The sequence below is a fragment of the Eptesicus fuscus genome, chromosome 8 (genome assembly GCF_027574615.1).
Source record: "Eptesicus fuscus isolate TK198812 chromosome 8, DD_ASM_mEF_20220401, whole genome shotgun sequence".
Taxonomy (NCBI): domain Eukaryota; kingdom Metazoa; phylum Chordata; class Mammalia; order Chiroptera; family Vespertilionidae; genus Eptesicus; species Eptesicus fuscus.
The window spans coordinates 25,698,287-25,719,249 of NC_072480.1; the positions used below are offsets into that span (position 1 = coordinate 25,698,287).

General features: G+C 37.9%; 1 protein-coding gene and 1 pseudogene across 1 annotated transcript; one reads left to right on the forward strand and one right to left on the reverse strand.

Annotated features, from left to right (window-relative positions):
* Positions 1-2,480: 2,480 nt before the first annotated feature.
* Positions 2,481-5,365, reverse strand: LOC103289707 (AP-1 complex subunit beta-1-like). Its single transcript, XM_054719837.1, is given in 2 exon segments — positions 2,481-3,088; positions 3,091-5,365. Coding segments are annotated over 2 exon segments (2,844 nt in total). The 5' UTR covers positions 5,339-5,365; the 3' UTR covers positions 2,481-2,492.
* An 8,975-nt stretch (positions 5,366-14,340) lies between these two features.
* Positions 14,341-20,500, forward strand: LOC103289706 (NEDD8 ultimate buster 1-like; annotated as a pseudogene).
* Positions 20,501-20,963: the final 463 nt, after the last annotated feature.

The following is a 20,963-nucleotide window of genomic DNA, read 5'->3' on the forward strand; positions in this document are numbered from 1 at the left end:
ACAATTCCAGGGAAAATAAAATAATTGGGGTTAGATGAATTGTTTGATGAGAAAATAATTTGAGATGACCACAAGATACGGAGGGCCTGGACTACATCTAGAAAAAAAAAAGGAATAAATGCAAGATATATTAGAAAGATAGCATTTTATACCAGAAAAGACCCAGGTCAAACACTTATAAACAAGCTGTGCATGAATTAAAATATATAAAAATGCAAGTAATAAATATAGCTGTATCATTGTTTTATGTTTTATAAAACATAAAACCCTGTATTTGCAAAGTCTGCTTCTAAGTTTTCTATGTTTCTTTCACTTGGATTATCTGATGTCTTTGCTCAGATGAAGCCTCATTTCTGTTTCTAATATGTTTTTAAATAATTTTCTTATCTTAATTTTATTTTTCCATTATTCAGTGCTCATTTGTTTCAGTATTTTAATAATGAATTATCTTTAAATAGAGAAATAGAAATGATAGATAGAAGGATGGATAGAAAAAGAAAGAAACAAAAAATCCAGTTACAGAGTAGAAGAAAAAAATATATGTCAAAAAGATGACATTCAAACTTGGTAGCAGTTATTTTAAGACATTCACAAAATGAATCTTAATAAATGCATTTGATTCATTCAAAATATGAGAATGGGAGACATGCTAACAGCCTCAATTTTTAGGCATGTGCTAATGATTGAGCTAATCATTTTCTCTTTGTGAAGTTGAGTTAATTTAAGATAATGAGATCACTGTCTCCATTTTCTGCTTTGAGCCTTTTTACAATAAGCATTGAAATTGCAAATGAAATTGAAAAATGATGGCATCTTAGTTCTTTTCAAAAAATAAATACACAACCTGAGCATGTAAGCCCCCTGTCACTTCATATAGTAGCAATCTAGACTAAAATGAAGATGAAACAGCTTTCCTGGCTGAAGTAAAGATATCAACTGCACTAAATTGGATTTTTTGGTTCTTAAGTGAAAGACAGTTTTTCCAGTCTCTGAATTACCTGCCTCAAATCAGTTCACAAATTGGACTAAACAGTATTGAGTTTTGGGGTTGTTTTTCTATTCTCTTTGGTTGACACAAAGTTCAGTGCTTCATATCTTCCTTAACTATTAGAAGAGCTGTAATAACAGAGACTATCAGTACTGTAGAAATAAAATGTTTCAAATTGCATTTGTGTCCCCAATGTCTCCTTCAGACATCTCAAAAAAAGCACATATTTTGAAGTAGTTTTAAAGGGCTCTCCTTTTGAATGGATAATAATTTATTTCATGAGATACACATTTTATCTTTTGAAAATAAGAGAAATATAATTACTCTTTGTTCACTTTTCAGTACAATTGTCTAGAGAATATTGGCACTTACTCATCATTTTGGTTTCCACAGTGTTAGAATGTATATTTTAAACACACACACACACACACACACACACACACACACACACACACACACACTTACCATTCATAATCTTACTATTATCATGGTGATAGCCCTGTAAATTCAAGTTTTTTGGACTGTATATAAGGTAGGGAAGTAAAAATAAATAAATTTCTACTCAAAATTCCTCCATTATGAAATCATTATATGTGCACAGAGAAACAATTATAAATGTAACCCTTATATACAGATAAATAATTCTATAAAAAATGAGAATAAGGCATAAAGTAGTAGAGTTGTAATTCAACATTTATATTATCTGCTAAACAATATAAGAAATGTTTAATATATTTTGAATAACAACAGGAATTTTTAAATCCTATTATTGATGGATTAAATTCATTTTAACCTTTTAATATAAATATCAAGTGTGGTTGAATAAGATACTCCTTGCAGTCAATCTTATGTCATAGGAACTAGAATATTATTTCATTCACATAAACCCTGTATTTTCAGAGTCTACTAATCTATTTAGAATATATAAGTAGTAGTTTCTCAATAAATAACTACTGAATTGAATTTATGGTAAAAAATGGCTGTTAGTGAAATTAAATAATTACTACTAAACTGCTATGTTTCTAATATGTTTTTTTGCCATGCATGCTGTTTGTTTTTTTGCCATGAATGCTGACATTAACTTTACAATGTCATAAATTATACCTTTGATTTTTTTTTCAGTGACACTTTTCCTTGCTTTAATATTTTTTGTCTTTTTCTGCTTTTGAAATGAACTCTCAATTACAAAATATCCAACCATGCTAAAATATGCCAGCCATTGGCCCAGTATGGAGAAGCCCACAGGTAAGGACAGACAGACAGCAGCAGCAGGAGGCAAAGGTGGGAAGTGACTGAAGCAATGGTTACAAAGTTCACAGAAAGCTAACACTATCCAACAGGTTGCGGCCTAATTTAGCACAGGTTAGACTAGTCACTACCTTGGTGGGTGGCCTCAGTATATTTAGGTTCAGCTTCTACTCGGCAAAACAATTTCTTCTAGTTAAGAGTTCTTGGCTTGCACCTGGTTCACAGGGTGGCCAGTGGGCACCAGGGCAGTCTATTATTATTTCAAAATACTGTCGTAGACCTGATAGATGTACTGAGAGACTTCAGGGGCTCTGCACTTCAGCGACAGCGTATAGTTGGGGTTTCCAGGCTGGATACGTAGCTCAGCCAAGATCCAAATGCCATTAGTGAGCTTCAGAGATTGGTACAGCATGTCCTGCCCTTCCACATTCCTCTTGGCAATAGTATAAACATTGTTGTTTTGCAACTTGCTGGAAACAGTGTCAGCATTTAAATGACATTCCCTAATCTGGAACTGAAGTTCATTTTCATTGGGAATATCCGTCCATGTTGCAAGAAAGACCTGGCGCTCCATTTTGCCATCTTCTACAAAAAGCACATTGAGTGGGATGAGGCAGCTGAAGTAGAAGACATCAATATTGTTTTTCACAGCTACCTGTAGGTTATTCAGAAGTTCCACCTTCATGACTGGACCCAAGATGTTGAGAGGCAGGGAGACATCAATGCTCTGATTTGGCATCAATGGTGTATGGATGGCCAGAGGAGTGCTAGGGATGACGTCAAAGCTATTCTTGTTAAACTGGATTGCAAAGTCTGTCATACGCTGCAGAGCTTTGTTGGTGAAGTTCATTTGATGTGCCCCTGACGATGAGTAAATGTTCCAGAAATCTCCAAGCCTTTGGCCTTTACTGCAGGCAGCCAGACAGCCTTAGGAGCCACATATCCACCATGTACCATGCCTACCCCTGAAGAGAGTTCAAATAGATCATTCAGACTACTGCTGACCACAGCAGGAGTAGGTGAAGGAGCAAAGGTTGCAGGCACTGATGATGGAATGAAGGACTGTCCCACTGCCGGACTTCCTCCAATGCCCCCGCCGAGGTCACTGCCAAGCAGACTATCTAGTCCTCCTCCCAATAGATCCACTGCTCCCACCTGCATGGAGGATACCTGTTGCACATTGACTGGTGGACCGAGATCGAGGTTTAAAAGGTCCCCTAAGAGGTCACCTTGAGAGGGAATAACCTGAGTCTGTTCCAGGTTGGTGGCAGTGGTGGTGCCAACAGGGCTGTCACCTGCATCAGTGCTCCCATGATGTATTGGCAAGTGTTTGCGATGGATTCCGTGACTTCCTTCCATAAAAGCATTGGGAGGCTTGTGGTACACAGAGGCCAAAGGACCAATGTGGCAGATAAGCTCATCCAGCAGAGTTGGCTCAATAAGATCTGTCTCCTCAGAGATGAGTGGCTTCTCAGACAAGACTACTTCTTTGGCTGTGACAAGGTCGGTTGACAGAAGCTGCCAATCAATATAGCCCCTATCTCGAAGGTCAGGATTATCAGAATCCTGTGTTGCCAAACTCAAGACCTGCTATACCCGCTCCTGTGTTTCTGATGGTTTCTTGAGAAACAGCTTCACTATGGCAGTAAGCAGAGTGAGCTGCACCTGGGTGCTCTCATCATGAAAACCCTCCAGGAAGCTCTCTAGTAACTCATCTGCATTGTCAATCCGTTCAGCATATTCTCCCACAATCCAAATCATAGCTGCTCGAGCGTCTGGTTCATCCAGCGAGTCTAAGTTCTCACACAGAGTGGCAATGATACTTTCATACTTGTTGGGATACTTGCGGAAGATGTCCCTGATGACAACTATCGCCTCTTGGACCACATGATTTACTTTGGTTTGGATGAGATCAAGCAATGTGCTCACACAACATTCTGCCGATTGCTCCACCTTGATGGCACACCTTCCAAAGGCCCGCACAACTTTGCGAACAAAGTCAACATCCACCTCCGTGGCATGTTCCTTTAGCTCTGCCAGAACCTGAGCAATATTAGCTTGAGATGCCAAATGAATCATGATGCCCAACTTCTCTAGTTTAACATAGATGGGATCATTATACTTCACAAAGAAGACTTTGATTTCCTGCTTTAAGATTTCAGGCCTTTTCTGAACAATTAGGTGGATGTTCCTCAGGGCGACATACTGCACCTCTGGCTCCCCAGACAGCAAAGTGACAAGCGGAGAGGCCAACTTCTTCAGCAGCATATTGTAGTAGTCAGAGTCCTTGGGTAACAACTCTAGAAATTTCATTAGGACTTTCACTGCTGAAAGCACCACTGCTGAGTTGGCATGAGATAGCCGGGGAGTTACCCGCTCACAGATGCTCTGAGCTTCCCGGTCATCTTTAGGGTTGTAATTGGACAGGCAGTCCAGGATGAAAATCTGGCCCCATTCAGAGCACTCATTCAGGGCTGTCAGCAGCTTATTAATGTTCTGTGGGTCCAGATCGAGTAAGTTGCTGTTTGGGTGAGATTCACTGATTTCAGATAATGCTGCTATAGCATTAGCCACCACCATTGGATTTGAATCTGCTATGAGATCCCGCAGAGAATCCAGAAATCCCTGATCTTCCACCATTTGGGCATTGATATCGTGGCGTTTTGCCACGCAGACTGCTGCTGTTTTCCGAACACAGGGATCTTCATCCTTCAAGCACTTTCGGAGAAGCTCACAGAGATATTCTGTGATCTTGTCCACTCAGATGCATCCCATGGTTCTAACTGCCAAGGCCCGAATCAGAGGATTGGGATCTTCACAGTCCTTCACAAAGCTGTTGACAGCCATAATGGCCATGTCTGGCTGACTCTTGGCATAGTTCATCAAGTAGAGATACACCAGCTTCTTTAGTTCCAGGTTGTCAGTCTGCATACAGTTCACTACATCCGGAAAGAGAGAGCTGACATCCTTCCCCACAGTCATAGCAGCAATCACTTTCTTCACAGCCTCCTTCTGCTTTTCTTTCTTTTCATTGTTGAGTTCAGCCTTTAATTCAAAGATTTCTCCTTTTTTATTGGTTGTGAAGTACTTGGAGTCAGTCATGGTGTTGGCTCTTTAATGTGCACGGGCGGCAAGGGCAGGGGTGGTGGTGGCGGCGGCCAGAGAGCGCGGCCCCAGCGGTGTTGTAATGCTATACCTTTGATTTTTTAAAATAATCTTTGTTTTTAATTAATTTAAAATTAAATCTATGTTTTTAAAATTAAAATTTACTTAACAGACAATATTAATTTTAGTTGTACAGTATCATTATTCAACATTTAAATACCTAATGAACTGATCACCATGATAAGTCCAATAAACATATGTTGGAGTTTTAAGGATTTAATAGATTGATGTTAAGCCACATATATTTTCCCCTTACATTAGAATTTTGCAAAATAAAATCAAGATACCTGAGTATCCAACTGTATCTTCATAAGAGTTAAGTAATATTTAAATCAATAACAATCTAATTAAAAGAAGCTTCTTGACCTTCAATTCATTAAGATAAAGCTACATTCTATTAGTTAGGATAATCTGAACTTGGGTTCACCTATTGAATCATTTTGATCATTTATCAGATCATTCCCTTCTGAAGATTGTTGATTTACTTGTTCCTTATAGATCACACTCTACTCACAGAACATCAAGCACTTAGTGATTACATGCATAATTATAAAACAAATAAGAACATGAAAGCCTCCTAGTTTCATATTGGGTGTATGTAAATACACAATTATACACACAGAATTTTTGTCTGAGACTGCAAATATTGTTAATCTCCAGAATCCCATCTTGAGCTTTGTGTATTTTCATAACGCAGACTGTCTCTTGATGATTTTGCAATAATGAAAATGGCAGTGATGGCAGTTACTGTTAATAAAATGATGTCACTGCTTAAGACTCTTAAGATTAAGTAATAAATTGAAATTAATTTGATTAGGCATTATATATTATTAATTTTAAGATAAAAATAGTAAAGATTTATGGATTAATACTTAGAATATACATGTTAGCAATAACAAACAAATAAAATAAAATGCCACCATCTGGAAGCAACCAAGGTAGATTTTTTTTTTTTTAAATCATGTAATGTGCATGGTTGTCTTTTTACTATCACATATGTCAGTTTCTCTTCTCCAGGATCTCTCTGTTCTTAGGTATTTTTATTTATCTCATTTTTTTCCAATCAACAGGGAGAAATAAAAACTTGTTATGGTTGTTCTTTTGAATATTTTAAGAGATATATGTTTATGTGTAGATTAGTGGCCATTTGCACTCTTTTTCCTGAAGCTTCTATTCCTCTCTCCTACTAGATATCTTGTCAGTCTCATGACTACATATTTTTGATTTTCACAATGATGTATCCTAAAAATATTGCTTTAGTGTCCTGAATACCTAAAACAAATTGCACATGAATATAATGATTCATATTCAAAAAGTTTTTTATTGAACATACTCATATGTCAGACATTTAAAAAAAAACAGAGGATAATAAAAACAAGCATCATAGTTTGGTCCTTCTAAACACGGGGCTCACAGACTAGTGAGGGAAGAGACATTACATATTTAGAAATGACAACAAATACTCTGAAGGAGTAACCATAAAACCAGAAGCCATACCAATACTAAGAAGATAAAACTCCAACATTTTTGATGATTTTATTTGTTCAAACTTAAAATGTCCTCTTCAGCAAATTTTCCAGAGTGCATTTATAATTGCTGGGATATTTATGTTAATAAATTATGGCCTTCCTAGTGAGGACACAATATGTCGATATTTAATGAAACAATAAATTACACACCTGCTCCCTTTTCTCCTCACTCTCCTACTCAAGTTTATATTTGAAAAGAAGATAAAGGAATAAGTACACATCCCTGATATAGCAATTTAGAGAACTTGGCATAGGACTTCATCAGTTCCGTAATATTTCACTGCAGAATTAAATTGACTTATTAGTTTCCTAGGGCTTCCATAACAAATTACCACAATCTGGATAGTTTAAAACAACAGAAATTCATTCTCTCAAGAGTACTGGATGTTAGCAACCCAAAAATGAAGGTGTCAGCAGAGCTATGCTGCCTCTGAAGGTTATAGAGAAGAATCTCTTCCTAGCTTATGGTGGTTGCCAGCAATCCTTGGCATTCCTTGAGTATGGCTGCATCAGTCCAATTTCTGCCTTATCTTTGCACTTTTATTCCAGGATTATACAGTATTAATCTTAATAAAATTAATTATATGCACTGATAGAATCTATTTAAACAAAATAGTTAAAGTGTGTGCATTAACATTCCCTGACACAGTGATTATTTAATAAACGATAACTCATTTTCATCGCCTTCCGTACAATAGCGCACAATAAACTGAATTCAGTCAACAACCACTTAAGTGAACATGAAAGCAGATTCACCTTCAATTGTGCCCTAAGATCATTTCAGCCTTGGCGAATGACTCGATTGCACCTGTGAGAGACACAATCAGAGGATCCAGGTAAACTATGCTCAGATTCTCAACCCACAGAAATTGTGACATAAAGTTGTTTGTTTAGCCCTATCTGGTTTGGCTCAGTGAGTAAAGCGTCAGCCCAAGGACTGAAGGTGTTGAAACACTTGCCCGGGATATACTTGACACAGTAGGATCTTGGGTTTGATTCTCTCAAGGACACAAACCTCGGTTGCAGGCTAGATCCCAGGGCTAGGTCTGGGTGCATGCTGGAGGCAACCAATGGATGTGTCTCTCTCTCACATCGATGTTTCTCTCTGTTACTCCTTCTCCCTTCCCCTCTCTCTAAAAATCAATGGAAAAATATCCTTGGGTGAGGATTAACAACAGAAGAAAGTTGTTTACTAGTAAACACTATGAATTATAACACTTGGTCATGATGCATATGCTAACTAATGCAAAGAATGTAAGAATGGATTAACTTTGTTGGATTTAGTGATTATAATTTAAGGTAACCAAATATACATAGTTTAATGGAAAGGGCAGGAAACAAGACCAAATAAAAGTATAAAAGAGTACTTAGGAAGTAGATACAAAAGTAGAAGAATATTCTTCAGAGCTGAATACTTAAAAAAATAACAGCAATAGCACAAGGGAGCATCAGAGCTTGAAAAAAATGTAAGTAAAATGAGCCCTGGCAGGTGTGGCTCAGGTGGTTGAGCATTGTCCCATGTACCAAAAAGTCACTGGTTTGATTCCCCCTGTTGGGGTGTTTACAGGAGGCAAGATATTGATGTTTCTCTCTCCCTCTTCCTTCCTCTTTGTATAAAAATGTCAATAAAAACATATTTAAAATATTGCTATGAGAGATGTTGGGGATTTCATTACTTATAATTTCTTCTAGGATTTTTATGGTTTCCCGTCTTATGTTTAAGTCCTTTATCTATTTTGCGTTTATTTTTGTGTATGGTGTAAGTTGGTGGTCTTGTTTCGTTTTTCACATATATCTGTCCAATTTTCCAAACACCATTTATTGAAGAGACTGTCTTTACTCCATTGTATGCCCTTGCCTCCTTTGTCCAATATTAATTGAGCATAATGGCTTGGGTCAATTTCTGTGCTCTCTATTCTGTTCTACTGGTCGAAATGCCTGTTTGTTTGCCAGTACCAGGCTGTTTTTATTACAGTGGCTTTGTAGCATAACTTGATATCTGGTATTGTGATCTCTCCAACTTTGTTCTTCTTTCTCAAGATTGCTGCAGCTATTCAGGGTCTTTTTAATATATTTTATTGTGGGTTTTTTTTTTTTTTTTTTACAGAGAGGAAGGGAGAAGGAATAGAGAGTTAGAAACATCAATGAGAGAGAAACATCGATCAGCTGCCTCCTGCACACCCCCTACTGGGGATGTGCCCGTAAACAAGGTACATGCCTTTGACTGGTTTCGAACCTGGGACCCTTCAGTCCGCAGGCTGATGCTCTATCCACTGAGCCAAACCAGTCAGGGCAGTTCAGGGTCTTTTTTGATTCCATATGAATTTTTGAGGTTTTGCTCTAGATCTGTGAAATATGGCATCGGTATTTTAATAGGGATTGCATTTAATCTATAGATTGCTTTGAGTAATGTGGACATTTTAATGATGTTAAGTCATGAAGCCATAAAAATCCTAGAAGAAAACATAGGCGGAAAAATCTCAAACATCTCTCATAGCAATGTGTTTGCTGATACATCTCCTAGGGCAAGGGAAACAAGGGAGAAAATAAACATATGAGATTGCATCAAAATAAAAGCTTCTGCACAGCAAAAGAAACCATCAACAAAAAAGGGGAACCCACTTAATGGGAGAACAATGAAATATCTGATAAGGGGTTAAGTTCCAAATTATATAAGGAACTCATACAACTTAACAAAAGGAAAACAAACAATTCAATAAAAAAAATGGGCAAAGGACCTAAACAGATACTTTTTCAAAGTGGACATATAGGATGCCAAGAGACATAAAAAAAAAAGAAAATGCTCAAGTCACTAGTCATCAGAGAGATACAAATTAAAATGACAATGAGGTATCACCTGACACCTATCAGAATGTCTACCATCAACAAACCAACATACACTGAGTGGCCAGATTATATAGGTGCATGAATTTATGCATGGGTGGGGTCCGATCAGCTTGGCCAGGGGGAGGGAACATGGGCGGTTGGCCGGCCTGCCTGCTGGTCGAACTCCTGGTAGAGGGGACAATTTGCATATTAGCCTTTTATTATATAGGATATACACTGAGTGGCCAGATTATTATGCATTCAGAGATCATAATAATCTGGCCCCTCAGTATATATGACAAGTGATAGTGAGGATATGGAAGAAAGAGAAACCTAGTACACTGATGGTGGGAATACAGACTAATACAACCATTATGGAAAATAGTATGTAGTTTCCTCAAAAAATTAAAAATGGAACCACCATTTAGGAACCCAGTGATCCTACTGCTAGGAATATATCCTAAGAAACCCAAAACACCAATCAGAAAGAACTTATGCACCTTTCTTTTATAGCAGTGCAATATACAATAGCTAAGATCTGGAAAAAGCTTAAGTGCACCCATCATTAGATGAGTGGATAAAAAAGCTGTGGCACATTTATACCATGGAATACTATGCTGCTATAAAAAAGAAGGATCTCTTAACTTTTGAGACAGCATGGAGGGACCTGGAGAATATTATGCTAAGCAAAATAAGCCAGTTATAGAAAAACAAGTATCACATGATGTTACTCATATGTGGAATCTAATGAACAAAATAAACCAATGCATAAAATAGATTCAGAGACATAGAAACATGGAACAGACTGTTGAATCTCAGATGGAAGGAGGGGGTATGAGGTTGGGCAGGGAGAGATTAACCAAGAATTTATATGTATATATGCATAAACCATGGACACGGACAGTGTGGTGAAGGCCTAGGGGTGAGGTGCAGGGGAGGGCATCAATGGGAAAAAAGGGAACATATGAAATACTTTCAACAATAAAGATAAATTTAAAAAAACATATTTAAAAGAAAATGGGAAAAATGTAAGTAAAATGAGTGAATGATAGACTATTTATAAAATTATAATGCTTATTTTTTTAAATATATTTTATTGTTTTTTACAGAGAGGAAGAGAGAGAGATAGAGAGTTAGAAATATCGATGAGAGAGAAACATCCATCAGCTGCCTCCTGCACACCCCCCACTGGGGATGTGTCCACAACCAAGGTACATGCCCTTGACCGGAATCGAATCTGGGACCCTTGAGTCCGCAGGCCGACGCTCTATCCACTGAGCCAAACCGGTTTCGGCTATAATGCTTATTTTTAATAGTTCCTTCTTATTAGCTACATCTTTTTTTATTTTTTATAATATATTTTATTGATTTTTTACAGAGAGGAAGAGAGAGGGATAGAGAGTTAGAAACATCGATCAGCTGCCTCCTGCACACCCCCTACTGGGGATGTGCCTGCAACCAAGGTACATGCCCTTGACCGGAATCAAACCTGGAACCCTTGAGTCCGCAGGCCGACGCTCTATCCACTGAGCCAAACCGGTTTTGGCTTATTAGCTACATCTTAATGGAAAGGTATCTTATTATAATTGTATCCCATCCATTCCCAAGACAAATATTTTGGCAAATAACATATACATAAATCCTAAGTTTTAGCTCTAAAACAAACAAAAACTCATAGACACAGACAATAGTATGATGGTTACCAGAGGAAAAGGGGTTGAAAGGGTAGTAAAGGGTAGAGGGGATCAAATACATGGTGATGGAAGATTTGACTTTAGATGTTGGGCAAACAATGCAATCTACAAAAGATGTATTGTAGAATTGTACATTTGAAACCTAATCTTTTTAACCAATGTCAGCCCAATAAATTTAATTTAGAAAGAAAAAAGAAAAGATGATTTTTATAAGTGTAAAAATTTTAATCAGTATAAAAGAAATAGTTCATAAAATTTGTGTATGTATTCTATATATGTAATAGGTCACAGAAATCTACAATGCTACACAAAGTACACTATCATTCTTATTATTGAACATATTGAACTTTCAGTCTCTTCATTTTTCCCTGACAGATGTTTATGGAATATAGGAATACATTTTTGAAAAAAGAAATCAATTTTGAAGAATTGATAGTAAAATCAATTTTTAAAAAAATCAATTGCACATGAATATTGTTTCAACATGGTAAAAGGCCTTCAGAATAATTTTTTCCCTACCTACTTGTGTTAACAGATAAATTATGCTCAAATCAGCTGTTCATACTCAAAATTAGTTTGTGAGGTTCTGAAAAAATTAACAGAGTGTTCATGATAGAGGAACAATAAGGCTTCTCTAACCCTAGCCCATCACTGTACAGGTAATTGAGTTACAAGTGAAGTCACCTGCATTCATTAAGCTAACCTTTGGATCCCAAATTTGCCACTCAAGAGCCCAGAGGCCGTGGGAAAATTGTTTTATCCACGGCTGTGCTTTCTACTGTTAGTCTCCATGCATCCCAGCCTTCACTAGAGCACACTCCAGGGTTAGTTTTTTGGCCACTTCCAAAAGCCCTAAGACTCATAATTGTCCCATGAACAACTATAACTACATGTTTCACAGGCACCTAAAATTTAGTAGCTTTAGAATTGTATGTTTCATTTTTTTAGACTATATCTCTACCATTGCTTATGTCTCTCAATGTAGTGGATTGCCTAAGGTTTAAAAACATCAGTTTTTAATGAACCTATCCCATTACTTTCTTGACACTATCTTTGATTATATTATTAAAATTTTGATATTGAAATATGTCTCAATGAATACTTACTACATGTAAAAAATTATTCTATATGTTATACATGTGTGTATGCATGTCTATGTGCTATATCTATATGAATATATATTTATTTTATCTTATTTTTGAAACAACCTTATAAAGTAGAAACTATTACACTTAATTTTATAGCTAAAATAATTAATGCATATAAAGTCTAAGTAATCTACACAAGATATCTATCTAGTTTGGGAAAAAAACAAGACTCAAATTCAGACAAGACTTCTCTTCACAGCTGAGAAACAATGTAGTTGTATTAAGATTTATCAATCTGTTTTTAAATTTTCTCTTATTCTCAAATCCTACCAAATGAATTATCTATAATTTTCTGTATTAAATATACAGTTTTTAAAAATGTTTTTCCATGTTTCCTTCACTATCCTGATTGCATTTTGTCATTCAAGTGCTGAGTGTCTCCTTTAAAAATTGAGACAAATTTTTCTTTGACCCAATTCCACCCCTTTCTCTGAAGTTATAACTTTTCCTTTGAACTCATAACATGTGTTGTAGTGTGTTTATCAATTTGTGTTATAACTAAAATGTGTAAGAAACTAAGTAACATATATTCTAAGCATAATGCTCAAACTTCTGCATATATTTATTTATTTGTCTCACCCTATTAGGTACTATAATTTTTTATACTTTATGGATGAAAAAAAATGAAGTTTAAAGTTAAATAATTTTCCTGAACTCCCATAGTGGTGAAATCAGGATTTTAACAGAAAGTCCAATGCAATCAACTATAAAAATTTGTTTTCATGAGAGAAGCATGGTCCTTGTCCAGAAAATTGGGTTCTTTTGTAGCTGGTAAAATAGATAAAAGTCTTATAATTAGAGCAAATATAAGTAAAATAAACTTGCAATAAAACCAATATGTAATTTATTATTTAAACTTAGGACACTTTTCATTTATTTTTTTATTGTTGACAGCATTACACATGTTCCCCATTTCCCCCCCCTTTTACTCTCCTTCACCAAGCCCCTGCCCCATTCCTGGCCTTCTGCACTTTTGAGAGTAAATTTATCCAATTGATAATTATACTTAGTCAACATATTTATATACAGACTCTGGTTTAGAGTCACCTTATATAAATGGAATTCTAAAATATTTCAGTGTAAATACATAAAAAGCAGAGTTGCTGCATTCAAATCACCCTCACCCCAATTTATGAATCTGTACAGAAAGAGGTAGAAAATATTTCCAAAAGCCCCAGATCCCCTAGACCAGTGGTGGGCAAACTGTGGCTCGCGAGCCACAGTTTGCCGCTCTGTTGACTAATGAGTTTGCCGACCACCGCGTAAGGCATTACCCTTACCCAGAAGTTTCGACTTCAGGTTAAAGACATTAGTACATTATTAAAATGTTTTTTAAGTGTTTTTCCCTAAGGCAGTGGTCGGCAAACTCATTAGTCAACAGAGCTGCAGTTTGCCGACCACTGCCCTAGACTTATATCCATCAGGGATATTTTGGTCCATTCAGAGTTTCTGAACTTCTGTACCAATGAGACACCTTAGGTAATGAGACAATGTTTAGTAAATCTAGAGAAAATTATTTTATTCATTGTTGTTACAAATTCAAATTTCACCTTATCAGTCTGTTTTATCCGCATTTTGGCAAGGTATTTCTAGGATTAAATGTCTCCTTTTGCCCCTACTTCTTGCCCAGTCCCTTCATTACCCCTTGCAGTTTATACACATAGCCTGAAGCCCCTACCAGTGCTGTGATCAATTCTTTCTCTTTGGTCTACATTCATAGATTGGGATATTGTTAATAATGAATGTTCACCATTCAACAGGTAATGTTTTAAAAATGTTTTTATTTATTTTAGAGAGAGAGGAAAGGAGAGAAAGAGAGAGGGAAACATAAATGAGAGAGAAACATGGATGGGCTGTCCCCTGCACACCCCCTACTGGGGATAGATCTCACAACCTGGGCATGTGCCCTTCAGGGGAATTGACCAGCAACCACACAGTGCATGGGTCAGTGCTCAATCAACTGAACCACACTGGCCAGGGCAATTATCAACAAGTAATTTTTTGTGATCACCTCAACATTGTGAAATCTGGTGATATAAAAGCAAATAAAGTGTAACCCCTAGTGACAAGGAGCCATAGCAATCAAGTGGTAAAGACAAATAGGTGTTAAGCTATGGGGGGGAAAGAGGAACATCTGTAATAATTTGAACAATAAAGATTTAAAAAAAAGAAGAAAAATCAATCATTTCCTTGACCAAACCTCCTCTGAAAGGCTGTACGTTAAGAAAAAACATTTGCAGCTGCGTCACTTTTTTTTGTACCCATATTGTTCTGAATGGTTGAATCCCAATCCGGTGTAAGTTAAATGACAAAAGCTCTTTCCTTCTACTGTCATTCTGTTACTCAAAGAAAACCAAAATATATTTGCTGAAATATGAAAACAATCAAAACAATTAAAAAAAAGTCAAGGATCTTAATGGTAGAAAGAAGAAAATCATGTGTGAATATCCTCAATCCTATATTTACAACTTTATTATCTTCATAAATTTCAGGAATCTTATTATCAAAATAACTAAAATTATTGTATTTGCTTTCGTATTTGTGTGTGTGTGTGTGTATGTGTGTGTGTGTGTGTGTGTGTGTGTGTGTGTGTAATAAGGCAATGCAAAAATCCAGTGGAACATTTGTTAGAGTCACTGACATGTAATCAAAGTACATTGAATGGGGCTGGGGGTGGGGTCAGGCTCACCCAGAATAAAAACAGTGGCCTCTCTGCTCATCCAGGTAATTGTTGGGTCATGGCAGATGCCCTGATGCCATAGGATGACAAAAGAGATGTCTCAAAGCAAAATTGTCTCAGTTTGTTTGTTTTTGTTTTTGTGGAAAAGACATTCATTACAGAGCTATAAATTAGAGGTGGGGGGCAGGGCGGGGTGGGAGGAGCAAGTAGTCCTATTTGGAGCCTCTGATCCTTCTCTCTGTCCTTCTGGGCCTGGATATGAGCACCTCCTCCATGCTTTCCTTTGCTCAGAGCACCTTTTACTGGAACCGCCCACAGATTTATCCTTCACCTTGAATAGGTATTCCTAGCTCTGCAGAGGAGGGGAGACAGTGGCAGGTGTGCAGTCTCTGGATTACAGGGGCAGGATGAGAAGCTTCTGGATCTCATCGGGGTTCAGCTTGGAGACACTGAGAATCTCTTGTGCCTCCTGGAGGCTGAGACCAGAGAGTTTAGAAGCAGCTGCAGACTGCTGTCCAGCACATCCCGGGTATCAGCTGCTGCCCACCTGGCTGCAAACTCCTGGTCAGGCCCCAGGCAAAGGTCTTGCCACTACCCATGCCCCATCACAAAAATCTGAGCCAGGTACTTGGCCATGGTGGATGCTCTGCCTCAGGGGGCACGGGCTCCTGCTTCCAGGCCCCAGGTCCAGATTAAGACCAGCCAGTGGGTCAAAGGCCAAGGGAGGCTGCTGGAACAGGCCCAGGTTTTTTTTGTTTGTTTGTTTTTGTTTTGTTTTGTTTTTGTTTTTTTAAATGGAAAACCTAAATTAGTTCTCTTTTTTAAAAAAAAATATTTTTATTGATTTCAGAGAGGAAGGAAGAGAGAAAGAGATAGAAACATCAATGATGAGAGAGAATCATTGATTGGCTGCCTCCTGCACGCCCCCCACTGGGGATCCAGCCCGCAACCTGGGCATGTGCCCTTGACGGGAATTGAACCTGGGACCCTTCAGTCCGAAGACTGAAGCTCTATCCACTGATCCAAACCAGCTAGGGCAGGCCCAGTTTTTAAGGGAACAGAATTCAACTTTGGGAATCTCCATATGTAGATTAAAATCAAGAGGCTGGTTTAGAATTGAAGGACCTTGCTAAGTACTTTGACAAGCTAGAATGTTGTGAAAATTAAGTAGAAAAGATAGTAGAAAAAAACATGTTGTAAAGCAATTGAGTGTGAGCTTTGACATTAAAATTATAAAATAACAGAAGATTTTACAATTGAAGTATATTTTTACCTCCAAGACTAAGAAAAGATAGAAAAAAAATGTGTTGGAGACCTGATTGCACATCACTGACAAATAACTACGGTCTAAAATTGCTAAAACCTTTGGATATCAAGAAATTATATCAAAATTGTCATAAACAAGAAAAAAAATCAACTACAAAAAAATACTTGAAGAACAGTGTAAAAGCTATGGTGCTTCAACTGAAATAATTTGAAAATGATGTGAGAAAAAAATGCCAAGTTGAAGAAGAGCAACATGAGGCCTAAGTTAAAAAAGAAAGAAAGAAAGAAAGAAAGAAAGAAAGAAAGAAAGAAAGAAAGAAAGAAAAAAAAGAACTCAGAGGACCAAGACTAGAGATATATAGAGAGAGTTGAGATAGTGGTGAACCAAGACCCTGCACATAGCTAACCAGACAGGCAGATAAATCAGAATCCCTCCAGCACATAGAAAAGCCCTTATGTTAGCTGTGGGATATCACAAGAAGGGCAGAACATTCCTAAAAAGAAAATACTATGGAATAGCCTTTCTATTCCACGTCTGTTGGTCTGACAAATATTTCTGTGAGTCTTGTATAGAACTATTAGGCTCAGTAGATTACTATGCAGTGCTACAGCTGGATATAATATGGTGTTTCTTCTGCTTGGAACAACTGAAATGCCTTGACAATGAAGAAAAAGAAATTAAACTTGGCCCAGAAATGCTTTAAAATTGTTATGGAGAAAATCATCAGAGACTGGTTCAAATAAAAAGAAACTAAGGGGAAAATTGCTTCAAGGTATCTGAAATTATTACAGTGGAAATGATGAAAGGGCTTGTATCTCAACAAGGCTTGTCAACATTTAAATAGCTCTATATTGATTCATCAAAAGTTTACAACTTGTTACAGTTGGAAGTTACTGCCCAGGAAGCCTGGTTTGGCCTAAAGGTGCATGAGAAGAACATGGATCAGGTAATCACCCATATTATCAACTGCAGAGAGGAATTAGCCCAAATAAGAAAAGAGAGGGGGGAAAAGATTCTTTTTTTTTTTAATCTTTATTGTTCAGCTTATTACAGATGTTCCTCTTTTTTCCTCCCATAGCTCTCCTCCACCCGGTTCCCACCCCACTTCATGACCCCCCCCCCCCCCACCGCCACTGACCTCGTCCATAGTTGTAAGCTCTTCTTCCAATCTCTTCCTGCAGCCCCCACAACCCCTTCCCCCTGAGGATTGTCAGTCTGCTCCCTTTCCATGCCCCTGATGCTATTATATTCACCAGATTATTCTGTTCATCAGGTTTTTTAGTAATTTGATTTTTAGGTTCACTTGTTGATAGATATGTATTTGTTGTCACTTTGTTGTTCATAATTTTTCATCTTTACCTTTTTCTCTTCTTCCTCTTCTTAGAGAATACCCTTCAGCATTTCATATAATACTGCTTTGGTGGTGATGAACTCCTTTAGCTTTTTCTTGTCTGTGAAGCTCTTTATCTGACCTTCAATTCTAAATGATAGCTTTGGTGGGTAAAGTAATCTTGGTTGTAGGTTCTTGCTATTCATCACTTTGAATATTTCTTGCCACTCCCTTCTGGCCTGCATAGTTTCTGTTGAGAAATCAGCTGACAGTTGTATGGGTACTCCCTTGTAGGTAACTAACTGTTTTTCTCTTCTCTTGCTGCTTTTAAGATTCTCTGTCTTTTGCCCTTGGCATTTTAATTATGATGTGTCTTGGTGTGGTCCTCTTTGGATTCCTTTTGTTTGGGGTTCTCTGCACTTCCTGGACTTGTAAGTCTATTTCTTTCACCAGGTAGGGGAAGTTTCCTGTCATTATTTCTTCAAATAGGTTTTCAATATCTTGCTCTCTCTCTTCTTCTGGCACCCCCATAATTCAGATGTTGGTACGCTTGAAGTTGTCCCAGAGGCTCCTCACACTATCTTCATATTTTTGGATTCTTTTTTCTTTTTGCTTTTCTGATTGGGTGTTTTTTGCTTCTTCGTATTTCAAATCTTTGACTTGATTCTTGGGATCCTCTAGTCTGCTGTTGAATCTCTGTATATTATTCTTTATTTCGGTCAATGTATACTTAATTTCTGATTGGTCCTTTTTCATACCCTTGAGGGTCTCACTAAATTTCTTGGAGGTTTCTAGAAGATTCTTGAATAACCTTATAACTGTGGTTTTGAACTCTATATCCAGTAGTTTGCTTTCTTCCATTTATTTCATTTGTGACTTGTTTCTTTGTCTCTGCATTTTGGCTGTTTCCCTGTGTTTGTTTCTATTTATTGGGTAGCTGGTAAGTCTCCTTGAGTTGATAGAGTGGCCTTGTGTGGTAGTTGTTTTATAGGACCCATGGCTCAGCCTCCCCAGTCACCTGAGGTGGACACTCTTGGTGCACCCCTTTGTGGGCTGTTTGCACAGTCTTGTAGTTAAGCCTTGATTGTTGTTGGTATCACTGGGAGGAATTGACCTTCAGGCCAATTGACTGTGAGGACCAGCTGTGTCTACACATGGAAGATCTGTTGCGCAGGAGACACCCTTATGGGATAGGACTTGCTTCACTAGGGCTTTGGTACTCACTGAGTCTGCCCCTTGAGTGTGTCACTTATGCTTGTGAAGAGTTGTAAACTGGTATGGTCTCACTCTGACCACTGGGTACACTGGCTCTTGGATCTCCAAGGAGGTGCAAGGTCAGCCACTGTCTGGGGCTGCCCAGCGGGAGCTACAGAGACATCTGCAGATTCCTCCTCTTTGTATGGGGTTTGGAAGTGCCCAGATGAGGCCCAGCTGTGAAGCAAGGCAGGCTGCTGCTGCTGGGCCTTGGCCTTCTTTTGGAAGCTCTGGGGCTCTATGACCCAGCTGCAGTTTGACAAGTTTTAGGCAGAGAAAGGACAGGCCATTCATATGCAATAGCCAATGCCCACAGCTTGGGTGGGGTTGTAAATTGGGTGGGACAGGGACTCAGTGAATCACCAGGGTGGAGCAAATAGCAATGGCTGCCAGTCAGCCCTGCACCGGATAGGTCCTTGGGTCTCCACATCCCACACCCCCGTGCAGGAACAGTGATCGCTGTGAGCACCTCTGAGAGAAAGCCGTGCTCGTGTTCTTGTCCTGATGCCAGACAGTCCAGTTTCTCTCCATATGTGTTTGGGTCCTCCAGAGTCTCACCCAGAACTGGAATTCAGAGCAAGCAGGAGCTTGTATCTCCCTCCCAGTTAAAAGAGCAGCACATCCAGGTGCCAGCACTTTCAGTGCCTCCACACTTCCTACCAGTCTCAATGTGCTTTCTTCACCTCTCTAGTTGTGGAACTTCCACTCAGCCAGCTTTCCCGCAGTTCTGGGTAGTAGTTGTTCTGCCTTTTAGTTGTAATTTTGATGTGGTTGTGAGAGGCAGCAAGTATAGGTATTTACCTATGCCACCATCTTGGTTCTCCTGGGGAAAAAAATTCGGCCTAAAGAACATGGACTCTTTGAAAAGAATGGGCCACTCCATGCATACAGCCAAGCAAGACCTTCCATCAAACCAGTGGGAACCTAGACAAAGCCTGAAGATTATTCTCAGTAACCCTCAGATGTGGTGGCTAAATGATTCAGATCCTGAAACCAACACCCATCAAGAAAGTCCTTCTCTGGAAAATATTAAAGAACAGGTGCACATAAGCTTTGACGTGGTAGTGGCCAAGCTGCCCTGAGACCATTCAGGAGAAATGTCCGGCTTGCCCCGAACCTTGCTCATAATGGAGAAAGTCTCCCTCCTGACCTTCTGCTCATGGGGAAGATTCTTTATTAATGTCATTCAGTTTCCCTTCAGATTCTGCAGGATCGACTAGTGCCTCAAGAAATGAAGATATGGACACAGAGACCATCAAGGGTATATTGGAAGATATTTCAGAGTATGAAGAGGATTATCTTGATACAACTCTGGAAGACAAAATTTTATCCTATGTTGAAAATACAAAGTCATCTAAAAAGAAAGACTAAGTAATAAAAAGAAATACTTAGTTTCTGCTTAGAGATTCTATCATTATTAAAAGTCTAAACTAAATACATTATATGTAACTATTATTGTATTTTTAAGCTTCACTTAAAACTTCAAAATCAATTTTATTTACTTCGTACTATATGAACTGGTGTTTACATGATCCTAACCACTATAAAGAGATAATAATTAAAGCTAGAGACTGAAAGTAGTAATTTCAAAGACCTTAAATTTCTTGGTTGAAGTAAATATCACAAAATCACCCATTATTTTGCCTAAACACATGGATACAAATATATATGCATACAATTCCATCCTCTGTAAAAATAAGTACTCGGCTTTATGAAATTATTATTTATGTATTTATTCAAAACATGCACTTTAGGAAAGCTTTTCAACATATTTTGATTCTGTGTACTTAGAGAAATACAAATGAAATAGTTGTCATGATTTTAGTTTCCAGTT